Source organism: Platalea leucorodia (genome assembly GCF_965183815.1).
Source record: "Platalea leucorodia genome assembly, chromosome: 8".
Taxonomy (NCBI): Eukaryota; Metazoa; Chordata; class Aves; order Pelecaniformes; family Threskiornithidae; genus Platalea; species Platalea leucorodia.
In genome coordinates, this window is record NC_138830.1 from 34396264 (window position 1) to 34411530 (window position 15267).

Below are 15267 nucleotides of genomic sequence, written 5' to 3' on the forward strand. Positions count from 1 at the left end.
TTAAATCTGCCTGAGGAGAAGGGATGCAGATGACATAGGCTAAGAACTCCCTTAAAGTATGATGTGCCGGTAAAGCATTCAGTTGTAGGTCATCCCTGTATTTGTTTGTTTTTTTTTTTAACCAAATCAGGAGACATACTGACAATTTAAAACCCACTAAGGCTCTACAGTGTCTCTAGCACATTAAAAACTTGTACGATTTCAGCTCACCCTAAAGTAGAGAAGTAACTGAATAGATAAGTGATGACAAATTTGAGGCAGAGTAATTCCAGGAAAGACTGGGTAGCCTGAGCAGACCTGCGGGCTGTATAACACCAGTGTCCACATCCTTTCCTTCATCATCTACCCTTCTCTACCCTTTTCTGCCTCTGCTTTTAGCCTTGCAATCCCCATGGTCCAGCGCTGTCCAGTGTCTGGTGGGGGAACACAGGGAGCATGGCAAAGCTGGCAGCTGCAGTGGGGCTGGGGCCAGTTTTCCACTGAAAGTTTGCATACAGAAAAGTTTTTAAGGAGGTGCTCCCAGGCTGACAAAACTCAGCAAACTTAACAGCAGTGAAGATGGGGTTTTTCAGAAGGTGCTGAGTGCCCTTAATTATCACCACTGTTCTCTCTTCAACAAAGAGATGCTGATACCTTCAGGGATCTCAAATTCTCAGAGCAAAAGATGTGTCTGTTCCCAGGTGCAGATAGCTGAGCAAGGGTGGCACAAGGCCACCATGGGTGAACAGGGAGCTAGTGAGCAGGGAATTATATGCATAATACATCAATACCTAATTCTCACCTTAAAGAGATAATAAGATTTAGTTTTTATATAAAGCTCTTTCACCTTTTCCCTGAATTTTCTTCTTCTTCAGCTCCTGTGCAAAAATAGGAAAAATTATGGGTTATTTTCATGTATTCAAAATTTGTCATCTCTACCTAGCTCTCTGGAGCAGCCTCTGATCCGGGCCAGCGTTTCTCTGTGTATAAGTGGTAGTATTTTGGATCTGTCATGGCTCAGAACTAACTTTTTCACCCTCATACTCACTCTGTTGTCTTTTCTCTCAGATCCGGCTGAAAAGTACCGGCATCGCCTCATCGATTATATCTGCCAGAGATATGGAAGCAGGAGAGCAGCAGGAGCAGCAGCACAGGAACAAACACAGCCACTGGCTTTCAACCAAGCCTTTGTCAACCTTGTCATTCGGCAGAGCAAAGCCTTCCGCTTAAAAGAGAGAATAGATAAGCCCCGAGAGGATGTGGCAGGTGCTCCTGAACCAGAAGAATGTGCGGATACAGCTGTGCAAGTGTCAGATCTGTTTCGTAGTGTGGTCCCATTGGGCACGACGAAGGTGATCTTTTTGTTTGGTAAACCAGGCACAGGCAAGACCATGCTAATGCACAGGATTTGTCAGAAATGGGCAGAAGGTGTCTTACCTCAGTTTCTCTTCACTTTCCTGTTTGAATTTCGGCAGCTGAATTTATTGAAACGAAAGTTGACTCTGAAGGAGCTTTTGTTTGACTTGTTCCTTCAGCCAGAAGACAGCCCTGATGCAGTGTTCCAGTACCTCCTGGAAAATGTCTGGCGTACACTGATCATCTTTGATGGGCTGGATGAGTTCGCAGCTGACATGGACGTGTCATCTTCTTCTAAGGCAGGCCCAACTCTTACCTCCCGTATGTCCATATCTGAGCTCTTTGCAGGCCTCTGTCATGGGAAGCTCCTGCCTGGTTGCACAGTGTTGGTCACCAGCCGACCTAAGAGACTACCTGACTTCTTATTAAACACAGTAGATCTGCTAGCAGAAATTTGGGGATTTGACCATGAGAAGGTTGAGGAATATGTCAGCCGCTATTTTCATCAGCATTCATTCAAAGAACAAGCCATTGCTCACCTGAAGAACAACACCAAGCTCCTCAACATGTGCCTTATCCCTGCTCTGTGTTATGTTGTGTGCATCTGTTTGGAGTATTTGCTCCTTAAACATCAGATGAGTGTGGAGCTTCCTCAGACTATGACACAGTTTTACATCAAAATGCTTCTCATCTTCATAAACAAGCAGCAGGGAGAGTGTGCAGGCGGCGAGGAGACTCAGCTGAACTGTAACAAGAAGGCCATTTTGGGTCTGTGTGATCTTGCACTGAAAGGCCTGGAAGATAAGAAGGTTGTATTTTATGTCGGTGATATTCCAGAGCACCTGAAGGAATTTGCTTCCTTACATGGATTGCTGACTGTCTTTGAGGTGAAGACGAGTGGCACTTGCCCAGAGACTGGCTATGCCTTTGTGCACTTGAGCTTGCAGGAGTTTTTTGCAGCACTGTGTCTCATGGTAAGTAAGAAGGTGGACAAGAACTACTTGAAGAAGAAGTTCTCTTTGAAGTCAAAGTGGACTTTAAAGAATGAGGCAAAGACTGAGTTCATGGACAGTTTTCACATCTTTCTCTCAGGCTTGTCGTCAAAAGAATGTAGGACATTTCTCATGCTGCTGGCTGAACAAGATGCAGCTTGGGTGCAAGATAAGCAGGACGCAATCCTGCAGTCTCTCAAGAAACTGGCAGCCACTCATCTGACAGGACCTAAGGTCATTGAGCTCTGCCATTGCACATTTGAAACACAAGACCTCAAAGTAGCCCAGCACATCGGGAACCTGCTGAATTTCAAGTACGAGTTTAAAAATTTTAGACTGACACCTCTGGACATGTCGGCTTTGGTTTTTGTCATAAACTCGGGCCAGAATTTGACTCATTTGGATTTTTCAGGATGTGTCATGGACGTTGACTGTTTGGAGGTTCTGGCCAGCTGTAAAAATGTAGAGCACTTGAGGTAAACACACTGAGTGCTATGAGCTGGTGGGTGGAGAGAAGGGCTAAGGGGTTGGAAGGGCAAGCCTAGTATTTGTTTTAGAAGGGGGAGAAAGAAGATGTGAGAAATTCTGATCTGAACAGCGTAACTTCGATACTGAAGAAATTTATGAAATAATGAATTTATGAGTGATTGAAGGATATTAAGGTGATAAATCCATCCTGGCTGTCTTTTTTGTATGTTTCTTTGTTTTGATTAAAACAAACAACGGGGTAGTTAGTGTACTAGATAGGAGAGAAAATGATAGGCATTTCCTGACAAGACAAAGGCAGGGCAAATCCTGCAAGCAATTGAGAAAGTTGTGAACTAAGTGAAATCACTATAAACCAGATGAACAGGAGGTGATAACTGCACTCTCAGATGCTCTCTATCAGTGTTTTGCTGTAATGCTGGAAGGATTTTTCAAGGAGGATCTCTTGGGATCCTGTTGTGGAATGGGTCGCATTCTGTATTTCTGTCAATGACTTAGAGGAATATGTGTAGAGTTTGCTAATGTGGAGAAGATGGGCAGCAGCCAGGGTGAGAATTACCTTGACCTGAAGGGAATAATGTTGTCTACTGTGAAGCAGAGGAGCAGAAACAGAGACATGAAAACTGTTCTTCCTGGATATTGATATCATTGTAAAAAGGACAATAATGGATTGTTCTCTGCCTCCATTAAGAAGAATAAGGATACCATTTAATTTACTGTTAGAAAAGCTTTCTGGTGATACATCCTAGCTCTAAATTGCTAATGCAGGCACGGGGCAGTGCGCAGAGTCCTCTGCTTTCAAAGAGCAGATTAGGCAGATGCCTGAGGATGGTTGGGCTGTGCCCTTGCATCAGGAGAACAGAACAGGGGATTTTGGGGGGTTCTTCCTCAGCTCATAGGCACTCAAGTCTGTGCCTGCTTTCGTTTATGGTCTGCAGGATACTAGCACTCTGTGTACTGTCTCTTGGAAGGGTGGGCAAAGGGCAGTGGGACCCTAAGCATTTCAGCTGCATGTTGCTTGTACAGAACCTGTCTGAAGAAGCAGCATTCCCTCAGGCATGTTCCTAATAACCGTGGGCCATGTCCATCATGCCACCGCACCTCTGCAGCTTGTTCTTGACTCCCTCTGGTTTAGGGGAAGGTGGCAGGGGCACTTAGGGCAGCAGGGCCATAGGTGGGTTTTGCTCTCATGGCCCCCAAACACGCTGTGGGAGACATGCAAACCAGGGTGCTTTGTACCAATACAACCCATAATCAGTACATTCTGCAACTGATTCAAAGGAGAGCTTGTGTGCCTGAAAAGTTACCTGTTTGTCTGTTTGTTTTTTCCAACACCACCAGTTCCTTCTATAAAAGAGGTACTTTTCCTAAAAACCTTTTGTAATCTATATTTTGGACAACTCTGGCTACTCTGCCACCCAAATTTAAAGTATCTGGCTTGAAATCAAGCCTCTTGTAACTCAGCAACTCATCACATGGGAGCTGTTAGACACTCTCTGCTTGTATGAGTTTGGTTTGCCCCGGTGTGACCTTCCTTGTCTCCAGGGTCCTGACTCTGGGGGGACATGCAATAAGGCTGACTCTTCATCTGTGGCAGCACTTACACATGGTGTCACTGTACCAAAAGGCAGAAGCTGCCTCTGGAGGTATTTGCAGTTGATATGCAAGTGTCATGTCTGTTTTTTTTTTTTTAAACAGATGTTTGAAAAGATAAAGATGCTGCAAAAAAGAGCATGATACAATGGCTGTTAAGCAAGAAATTCAACATTTTTTTTAATGTTGTTTTAACCTGCTCTGTAGACTAGCTTATTTCGGTTTTTGTTGTGTTTATGTTTTTTCCCTTTTCTTCATGTTTTAGCTTTCGTAGTAGGAGATGTGGTGATGACTTTGCTGCTGCTCTTTCAAAGAGCTTACAAGGAATGGGGAGCCTGAAGAAACTAGAGTAAGTCTTTGCTTGTAAGGTCAGAGCCTTCTCTCTTTCTATCTGTGCTCTGTTTCTGTCTTGTGGTTTAATTACATCTGCTCACTCAAGGCTGATCTGCTCTGTGCAGCACTGTATAGAGAATAATGCAGTGCTATGCAGAGCAGCATGGATATGTGTGGCTCTTGTTTTATACTGGTATCAAGAGAAGTATTGCATTGCCCTGGTTGAACAGGAGTATAAAGTTGGTTGCAGGTGGCAGAGTCAGGCCACTTCTTCTCTGTGTTGGTGTGCTGGGAGTATGGAGCAGGCCCACATCTGAGACAGGCTTGCTATGCACTGCATGGGATGCTGGTCCTTCTTCTGCTTGGCTTGAATGATTCTTTCTTTTTTCAGATTGACAGGGGGGAGCATCACAGCTGAGGGGATGTCTAACTTGGTCCAGGCTTCATCACAGTGCCTCCAGCTTCAGGAAATAAAGTGAGTGTGTTGTGGCAATGCCCCTCAAATCAACCGCTCATTCCTTGGGAGCCTGGGGTACTAATGAGAATGAATCTCTGTGCAGCTTGCAGGACAATCGGATACGGGATCCAGAGGTGAAGAGGATGATGGACCTGTTTTGCAGAATGGAAAAGCTGAAGAAAATAGAGTGAGTAAAAATGGCTTAAACCTATTAAAAGTGGTAGCCACTATGAAGCCAAAGCATAGCATCAGAGACAGTTTAAATCCTCGTCAGAGCAGAGTTGCTGGATGTCTCTGTAAGGGGTGATGCTCGCTCTTAGAGATGCCAGTGAGGGACGGACGTGTGGGGCACTAAGCTGAGGCACGGACATTTAAGTGCAAGCAGGGCTGTGCTGGAGGCTTGGCTCAGTTTGAGATAGACTCAGCTTCACAGTTCTTACCCAGGTGTTTTAAAATAATCTCAGGGGAGTCCTGGCACCACTGACACCTCTCCAGGAATTACAGTCATGTGCTCAGTTCGGTGCCTGGCATGACTTTTTCTTTTTCTGCCTCCTCACCTCTCTTCCCCTTGGTCAGGCTCAGATTGAGACGCCTCACCTTTGCATAAGAGAGAATGGCTCCATCCCTGTCTTCCCAGCCTTTTTGTTAGCCCTCTTCTCCTGTGCTCTTCCTTCCAACACTCCTGTAACAGCACAGTGCTGAATGAGAGGGACTGACCGCTAGGAAAACTCCCAACATGGATCTGCATCTTTTTAGGTGGAGAGAACAAGCCTGATTTGTGAAGGGATTTAAAGCCTTTGAAAAGCTAACAGAGGCAGTTCAAGCAGCAGCAGGCAAAGCAGAGCAGAGCTGCTGCAAGTGTTGGAGTATCGGTGTAGTTTGCATTACAGGAGAGGGGTAGCCACAAAGCTGTGCTGCCCTTGCGAGAAGGCAAAGCCACAGCACTGCCTGCCCACCCCAGTTAAAAGGGAGTGACTCTGCCTTTAAACGTCTTCCACATACCCCTGGGTGCAAGCAGGTGAACCCAAAATACCTGCAGTTGTTGCTGGACCCCACCCCAGAATTAATTACTGGTTTTGCAGTATGATTAGAAGTGTTTAAAAGCATGTTGGAAAGTTGCTCCTCTGCTTTCCTGGGCACCTTGGATAACAGCTTGTGGGAAATACCAGCATGTCCCCAGTGTAAGCCTCACTCCTTCACACATTTCTGTTACACACATACAGTGGTGGTGTCATGGATGATTCCTTTGAGGCTCACAGGGATGGTGCTCTGTGGCCCTGAGAACAAGCAGAGGATTTGTAGAAGCAAGACTTTATATTTCATATTCAATGAGGTTCACCAAGTAATGAAAGAGAATAAACATGCAATTAAAGAATAAATCTTTAGAGGTTGCTAGTGTTGTGTCTTCGGGGATGTTTTAAATGTGAGGGTTTAGACCACACTAATATGCCATACTTAAATTGCATTTGTTATAGCAAGAGTTTAACTGCACTGTGGGCTGGTTGTGTAATCATACAGCTATGAAGTACATTCCCTACATAAGCGAAAAATGTTTAATGATTCTTCTGTTGCACATAGAGGAAGTATCTCTGATTCTAAATTCATGGGAGCTATAGCTTGCAAAGAAGAAGTATGATCTGATAATGCTTTTGTTGGGTCCTAAATGCAAAATTCTGAAGTTCTGGAGAAATCCCCTAACTAAAAGAATGTGTGCTTCAGGGTGTTTGGGTACAGAGAAGGGGGCATTTGTGTAACAAAAGAGTGTGCTGTTGGGTCCAGCAGCTGAAGTTGTGTTCTTCCTCATGTTCACAGCCTGAGTAACAACAGTCTTTCCTTGAACACTGTTCTCATTTTGGCAAAGGAAGTCATCGCATGTCAAAATGCTACTGAACTGCGTGTCAGGTATCAATGCATAAAAGCTGTTATAAAAACAAATATGTTGTCTCTTTAGATGCTGACTTTTAAAATGGACACTGTTTTACAGCTTAATTGTTGGCTAATCAAAGTCAACAAAAATTAATTTTAATCCTTTTTGTTTTCTGTTTGAAAGAAAATTTGAATTCATCGTATTATGGACTTTCCCTTTGTAGCTTTTTAATAGGTTATTTTATCCTTAGTCTATAAATTGATTTGCAGGGTGTAATATTTCTTCTTATATAACAGAATTTAAACTTGCTTTTAAGCTCTGCAATATATCAACCAGGAAATTCTGTACTAGCTAACACAAATTTGCTATATATCAGCTAAGTTTACTGAAAAGGTGTGGATTTAAGTACGTCTAGTTCTATGTTCCTTTAAATTACAGGTTTTGGTGTTTTCATAGGTCCAGGATGACAGAGAAAGGGTAGAATTTTTAAATCCTAGCTCTTACGGTTGTAAGTTTAACAGGCCAAATTAATCCTTGGTGTAACTCAAAGGAAGTCAAATTGCATACAGCTTTTTCTTATTTTTCTTGCTGGAATGGAGTTTCTACTGAACCTCTTTCCAACAAACTGCTGGTCTTGCAAAAAAAAAAAATCCCAGTCCAGTCTTCTTAACTGTGTTACTCTCTTGTCTGTACTGCAGTCCCAGTTCAACAAGCGGAGTGTCCTGCTGCCCCTCTTGCCACATGGTTGCTTGATTGCTCTCCTGTGGCAATGTGCTAGCATGGCAGATGTCAAGGCCCTCTTTAGCATCCAGGCATTGGTCCTTACTGAGCACCTCTACTAAAGAAATGGCATACTTCCACCTGTGCCCTAACATTGGCTTGGATCTCTTTTTCAGGAAAGACACAGTGGTGATATATTTTTCTGGCTCATCTGGGAAAGTTCCAAGGTGAGAAACTGCACTTGGGGTTATATTATATTCAGAGTTATGCTGATTCAACCCATTAGCTTGGTGTCACCGTAAACCACTCCAGCAACAGAACTGGTTGCCTCTGCCCTTGCATCTGGCAGAGCTGGATCCACCTGAGCAAGGAGAAAGGTAACCAAAATAGCTGGTCTGTGCACAGACCTACCAGCCAGTTCCACAAAGGCAACGCCTTACTGCCTGTGTAAGCTTGAAGTGCTGTGTTCCTATTGCAAAACTGCTAATGCTGAAGCTGATGGACAGTTGAATGTGAGGATAAATGACGGAAAAGCCTTTGCTCCTTCTCTGGCTGGCTCCTGTGTTCTCCCTGCTTGTGCATACTTTTGAAGGAAGGGTGGATTTGACCCTAATTAAGAAACTACAAAACAATCTCTTGTTCCTTGATAGGGAACTCACTTTGCCCTATGTTGTGCAGTCCTCAAGCGACCTCATGATATTTGGCATGCATGTGTGAACTGGCTCAGCCTGGCCCTGAGTCAGCTAGAAACTGCTCCTATTCAGATGCCTGAACATCCATCTTGTGCTGTTGTAGGCAGCCTAGCACAGATGGGTATGTTTATCCCTTCCTGTGGTGGCACAATCCCACATGGAGGCAAAACATCCTATATCTTAGTAGTGCCTTTGAATTGGGGCTCAGTTATCAAGTTGATTCAGATGTAGAGTGAAGTCCCATGTGGTCACCCCCTGTGGTCCCATCTCCTGATGGAGGTCTTCTGGCTCTTGAAAATCACTTAACCTTGCATGGAATGGTTGGACAGAACACAGACCTTGTGGTTTCTTCCACAAAACTTCCAGAAATACTAACCAGCTCCCAGGTCCTCATATTTTGTGAAGGCATATTAAAGGTCAAATATTTTGCTTGTTTGCAGATCTTTGGATTTGAAGTGCGAAGAGAATAAGGAACATGTATTTCCAACTAGACATGTGAAGTTATGGTAAGAGAAGGCATTGAAATTCCTGCTGGTGAATGTGATTTGCAGATGACAGTTACTACAGAAGGACAAGAATAGCAGCTCTGTTGGTCCTTAAGGACAGAGGATATTTCCACATAAGAAAAAGTTTAAAATAAACCTGAATCAGTAAATAAAAATAACAATAGAAATCCCTATCTGGCCCAGCCAGTGGCTTTATTTCTTGTGTGTTGGGCTCCACAGTCCTGGAGATGCAGAGTTCCCTTGATAATGCCCATCTTGGCATATATTCTTATAGCTACCAAGGGCATGAGCCGTATAATTTTCTTTCTTGCCTGGGCTCCAGAAGAAAGTAGTGGCTTTCTCAAAATAGGGGAACTTAGGCATGTTACCTGAGCATGTTAAAGCTGGGAAATGGCCCTGCCTTACCTCCTTCTCTTTCCCTCACTGCTGTGCACAACAGGGACAATTACATCCGTCCCCTTCCTGTGGATGGCAGTGCCAGGTGGCTCTGACACAAGGCGTTGCACTTGCACGGCACTCTGCAAGTGTGTCCCTCCTTTTGCAGCACCAGCTACAGAGAGAGAGAGTAATACGCACAGGATTGTGTGGCAGAGCAGAGAGTAAAACCTCCCTCTCTTGTTACTGCTTCTGTGTGCCCTCATTTGGAGAGAGACACCAGGAATGCCTCGATCTCACTATCCCCTCACTGCTCATTAACCCTTCCTGTTCACAGCTTGCAGGATCGCAACCTGTCCTCCCAACATGCAAAGGAGATCGTTGCCATTCTCCAGAGCTGTCCCTGTCTCTCCGAAGTGGAGTAAGTGCCTCCTTTCCTTCCTTTTGAGTGGCTGCAGGGGAGTGGCGGGGAGCAGGGGGTGTTACATGTAGAGGGCAGTGAGACATGGGGCCTGACCCCAAGGAAAGGTCCCAGCATTCTATTATGTCTAGTGGGATCCTGGTTAGGGAGTTTTGGTGAAGTTCAGCAGGAGATGAATGCTGAGCATTCATCTTTGATTCCTGTGACAACTGCAGCCTCTGGCTCCCTGGGACTGTAACCAGAGATGCTGATTACAGAGCAGACCCTGCTAACGAAGCAGTGCTGCATGCTGGAGGCAGTATGGAGACATCCCAGAGGCACAGCTCCTCCAGCGAATCCTCTGAGCAAGTAAAGGGACACAGATTGCTTCTGTGTTGTCCCTTTTGTCTTCTAAAGCCATCTGGCTCTGTTGGGAGAAGTGAGCGGAGAAAAGCAGGAGATCCACTTCATAACCTGCACATCACAATGAGCATCATCCCTACCTTTCCTTATTTGCCTATATATGAGGCAAACCTGGATTTGGCTATAAAGCTCTCCTTCTAACCTGTCTGCCCTGGAAAATGCAGGAGTATCTGTTGCAAGACAGTTCAGTCCAGACTGTATCTTGAATTTAGCTATACCTCAAACCCCAGTTTTCTAGCTCACTGATTTGAATTGGGATCTGGAGATCTTTGTCATCCAGTGTTTTCTGCCTTCCTTTCTTGCTTCCAGATGGACAGTAAACACTCACTCATTTGGTTTCTTGTTTTGTGCTCCCACTTAGGTTTTCTAAAGTAAGATGGTTTTGGGGCTAAAGCATGAATCATGTTGTCCTAGGGATAAAGCTCTTTGTCTGAAGTTGCTTCATGCAGAGATAAGCAGGGAAGATTGATCTGGGGCAGAAGAACAGTCCAGGCAAAAAAGCAATTGTAGGAAAGGGAAAGCAAGCAGATTTTGAGGGCTTTGTTTTTTATACTGTTCAAAGCAGTCCCCACTAATTGGAAAATGCCTCAGTTTATCAGGTAACAAGCTTGGAGATGAAGGCTGCAGTTGCCTGCTGGAAAGCCTCCCTTGGATATCAATTTCAAAGCAGCTGGAGTAAGTGTTGCCTTGTACAAAACCAAATTGTCCTCTTTTCTTGAGCCTGGCAAGGACCTTGCAGAGAGGCTGAGAAGGGATCCAGGAGGCAAAGGCCTCACCCAGACCAGTGCTACAGAAGCAGCTCTGAGCACTCTTAAGGAAGGATGAGACTCAGCCCATGAGACTGTTCAGGCTGAAGTTGGTCACTTGCTCAGAGCATCACACACGGAAACTGGTCTAAATGCATCTGAAGTGCTGAAGTGCCCTTTCATTAAAACCCCTTCCTCAGGAGTAGTGGTCCTGTGTGTTTTACGCCATGCCACTTCTGAAGTGAAATGGGTTCAAGCATGCAGAACACTGATGACCACTTCCACTAGGATGGTCCTGTGTGATTTCAGTGACCAGCTAATTGCCTTTTTTATCTTTCTTAGTCTCAGTCAAAACCGCCTCTCTGTTAATGGCATTTGCAGTCTGTTGAAGTCAGTAAATACCTGCCAGAAGATGATGGAGGTACAAGTCAGGTATGTAGGTCTTGAATCATTCCTGAGGTTAATCCCAATATACAAGTCTGAGAGTTAGGTTCTGAGATTTTTATTGAGTCACCTCAGAAGTGGGGCAGGTGAAGAACATGTCCAGAGATGATTACTGACACTGACACTTGGTGATACATTGCTGTAAGCTGATTTTATCTGAGACATTAACCAGAATTTGAGAAGGTACAGAACTGTGTGTCCTTTCATGCGTGGGGGCAGTTTTAGACTCTTTCCTGCTCTCTGCCCTGGGAAGTTTTGGAGAGAGGGTCTCTGTGGAGTATGGGAACTGGTGACATCTCCTGGAGTGGAGCTGGAAGTTCTCTCTTATTACTTTCCCTTGGAAACCCCCTGGAGTTCAAGTGTAACAATTTTGTCTGCACTTTCTGTAATGGTTCAGAGAAACTGGGTCATCTGATACTGCATAGTTTGATCCAACCAGGATTTAAAACTAATGGAGATTATTTTTTGCTTGCTTTGGGAGTGTTTTAAGTGATTGGTGTCACCAAAGAGTTTTGCAGAGCAAAATCAAGCATTCTTAAAACAAGAAGTCCTGTAAATAACCAAAATGTGACATTAATTGATTCTTTCTCTTCTTCACAGGCTTTGTCATGAGACTGCAATCCTGAGGTTTACAGAAGACAGAGAGTTTGCTTCCCTTCCTCCTAGGTAGAGTGTGTGCGCACAAATGGTGCTTTCTCAGCATCTCATTTAGTTTTTACCTCCTGTTTAGGTATCAAGGGTAACACTTCATCTCACAGCAGTTCTTGCCCCCTCCCCGTCCCCAAATCTAAATGTAGTACTTTCTCCTGGTTTTCTTAGCCACTTTGGAAGTTGCCCACTGCCTTCTATAGTGTTTGATTACGTTTTATGTCTCTAGGGGACATTTCAACCCACAGCATCCTAAGCAAAGCAGGCTGTTTAATGACAGCTGTGCTATCTGGTAATGGTGAACAGTAAAAAACCAAGTGAACCCCACACCTCCAAACCAAATTCCAAAAAGATTCACAGATCCCTACATGTTTAAAACCATCTAGGTCACCACACTATGCATTCTGGATCATGGTACTCCTAAATCAAAATAAATTTGGAGTTTTATTTTTTCCCTCAGAAAATTGTGGATCAAACCAGCTCAACCCAAATGTTTTGTTTGAGAAATGGTTGCCTGCTGCTCCTGGAGCTGTAGGTTCGTTTATTTATGCCCTTGTTCTCCGTGGACTGAGCCCACTGTAAAACAGCATTTCTCATGGTACATCTGCATCCCACCTCTTAGGTGGGGAGGAACAGCAGGGCTATCATGGGATGCAACCCAGTTGTTGTGGCTATGCTTTAAAGAGAGTGACAGCCTGAAACACATGGTCTGTGACTCCTTTAAGGCACCAGGTGACATTTCAAACTCAGATATTTTAGGATTTGGATGTTCCATTTATTTATGAATAGTCAGTTTTTTGCACAGAGGTGGACTATTTTCACAAAACATGTTTAGGCAATAGCTGAATTCTCCATCAAACTGTAGTTTAGATGAGAAATCTGTCTTTTCCCCTTCTCCCCAGTTGCCTGCATGCTCACGTATTTGGTTAATCACTGAAAGAAAGAAGAGCTTGTTATTGGCAAGATACGCTTGTGGGCTAGAGCCAGGGTAGCTCCAGGGACCTGCCAAATTGCTAAAGCATACGTGTTTTACCCTTGTCTGGTTTTGTGCTTACTTAGTAGGGAAGAGCCTATGTCCTCTACTGATGACCAACAATATGGAGAGGAAAACCAGACACTTACCGCTTCAAAAAAAATAAGGTACCATAGCAAATTTTCATTTTGTTTCATGCACGTCCTGTTTCTGGATCCTACAGCTGATGTAACCTGCATCTCCAAGGTGAATCACAGGAGAGCTAGTAAAGCTCTGTGGTTAGTGTCTGTGGTTTACAGGAGTCAAAATAGATTGTGGATTGTGTATCTTATTCACAGAATTGGTGTGGTGATTGTGCGGTTAGTGCATTGGCTCCCTCGTGGGAGTTGGGGGAGCTGTCAGTGACAGAGCTTATGATGTTGGGGGGGTTCTCTACTGATAGCGGGAGAAATGCATCCTAAACTGGACCTGTGTTCAGGTGCATATCAGGTTATGCTCTGACTCCAGCACAGAGTGCACCTGTCTGTTTTGTAGGCTGCAGTGAGGAAGGAAGAAGGTGTGCCTGAAGCCTTCTAACCAGGACCTTGGGGACCTGGTTCTTTGTTGTGCCACAAGTTTTCTTTACCTTGTCTCTTTATTCTCTGTTTGCAGACAAGAGCTGAAAGTACAGATTATCAGTTGTTGCAGACAAAAAAAAAGCAAGATATTTCAAGGGGATTTTTTTATTTCATTATTATCTCCTGATTTATTCTCTGTTTGTTTGAAGGAGTGGAATTTCCAATCTTGTTTGCAATCCTGCAGACCTGGACTATTGATTTCTCTTTCCCCCTAGACTGACAGACAGTCATTTTCAAGCTGGTGACCTGGAGAAGCTGTGTGCAGTCCTGAAGGAATGTAGCAGCATCTCCGAGCTGGAGTGAGTCCTTAACTCTTATGGTCTTTGTCTGCAGTTCTTCGGGATATTGAGAAAATGCCACTTTTTTGTTCTGCAGTGTTGTATGGAGAATGTGGTAGAGACACAGCCTCATGAGAGGCATAGCTTTACATGGGCTAATATCCTTTGTCAAGGAGACATACAGTTCTAGTGCATACAGTTCTTGTGCTCTCTTAGGGGAAGGGTTGCAGGATCTAGAAAGGGGCTGTTTGATCACTTAGCCTGACTTCATGTATTACAAAAGCTGTAAAACCTTGCCCTGTCATTTTTACCTTTGGGCCATTTGGGAGCAAAGCTGCAGAGCATGAAGAATCCCACCTAAAACAAGGGTGATGGCCTGTGTTTTTGCTGGTGATCCTACATATGATGTGCAAGGACCTTCAGCACCAAAGCACTTTCTTCTGTTAGCACTGTGTGTGGGGAGTCATCCTGTGTGCTAACACCAAGAGGTGAGCAGACCCAGCCCTGATGGAAAGGCTAGCCAACACACACCCCCACATCTAGGTTTTGAGGACAGAACAAGGGTGAGCACAAGCATATAGTCTGTGTACCACCACCTGAGGGCTGGCTATTCCCTTAGGCCTGGCAGCCTGTGGAAGATATTTTAAGCCTTGGCTCTTCTTAAGGAATCATGTCCCTTGATCTCATATGTGCCATAGCCCATTGTAATCCTTAGGCTCTAATACCAGAGCCTAATATCCTTCTCCAGGACCAACCTGTGGCTCCTCTGTTGGGCCTGTCCAAGTTGATCATTTTTCAAAGCTGTGGACTTCTGGTCCCTGGTAACTACATTAAAAAGCACTGTCAGTCCAGAGGGGTCACTTGGTGGATGTGAGAAAAGGATGACCTCTGAGCTAGGTTTCTGGCTCTCTTATGTAGGTTAATTCCAGTCTCTGGTTTCCGTGTAGCTGTCAGTGGAGAGGGGCAGTGCATGTGTTGTTTGGATTAGGGTGCCTGTGTTCTGCTTTCAGAGCTCTTGTTACTAAGAGCCAATTGTGCCTATTGTTTTTTTTCTATGAAAATTAAGTGCCTTTCTTTAAATCCTAGCCTATCAAGTAATTATCTGGGAGACGAAGGACTTTTGCAGCTGTTTCGGCTCCTCCCGAATTGGAAAATGTTAAGTTCTCTCAAGTGAGTAGCTCCTGTTTCCCCTACTCATGTATGGGTTTTTGTGGGAGTATTGGTTGTGGAAGCACAGTCCACATTTGCGAAGGGCTCCTCAGGATCAAGTGCAGTTATATTCTGTGTCTGTTGAGGGTAGATCCACTGTGCTGTCTTGTCTGTCCCCACCTCTCGTCCAGAACAGATTGACTCCACTTGAACCTTGATTGAGATCAGTGCCT

General features: G+C 44.5%; 1 protein-coding gene across 6 annotated transcripts in view; it reads left to right on the top strand.

The window, feature by feature from the left end:
- Positions 1–15267, top strand: part of NLRC5 (NLR family CARD domain containing 5) — a 60657-nt gene that overhangs the window by 19308 nt on the left and 26082 nt on the right. For 4 of the 6 annotated variants that reach the window (XM_082319742.1, XM_082319741.1, XM_082319744.1 and 1 more), the window contains 14 exons: positions 1048–2803; positions 4672–4755; positions 5131–5214; positions 5300–5383; positions 7009–7098; positions 7960–8010; positions 8916–8981; positions 9694–9777; positions 10771–10854; positions 11268–11357; positions 11970–12035; positions 13077–13157; positions 13823–13906; positions 14972–15055. In XM_082319742.1, coding sequence (XP_082175868.1) covers positions 1048–2803; positions 4672–4755; positions 5131–5214; positions 5300–5383; positions 7009–7098; positions 7960–8010; positions 8916–8981; positions 9694–9777; positions 10771–10854; positions 11268–11357; positions 11970–12035; positions 13077–13157; positions 13823–13906; positions 14972–15055 — 2788 coding nt within the window. The remainder of the gene's footprint in view (positions 1–1047; positions 2804–4671; positions 4756–5130; positions 5215–5299; positions 5384–7008; positions 7099–7959; positions 8011–8915; positions 8982–9693; positions 9778–10770; positions 10855–11267; positions 11358–11969; positions 12036–13076; positions 13158–13822; positions 13907–14971; positions 15056–15267) is intronic. The other 2 variants (XM_082319743.1, XM_082319745.1) reach the window with 2 other exon arrangements.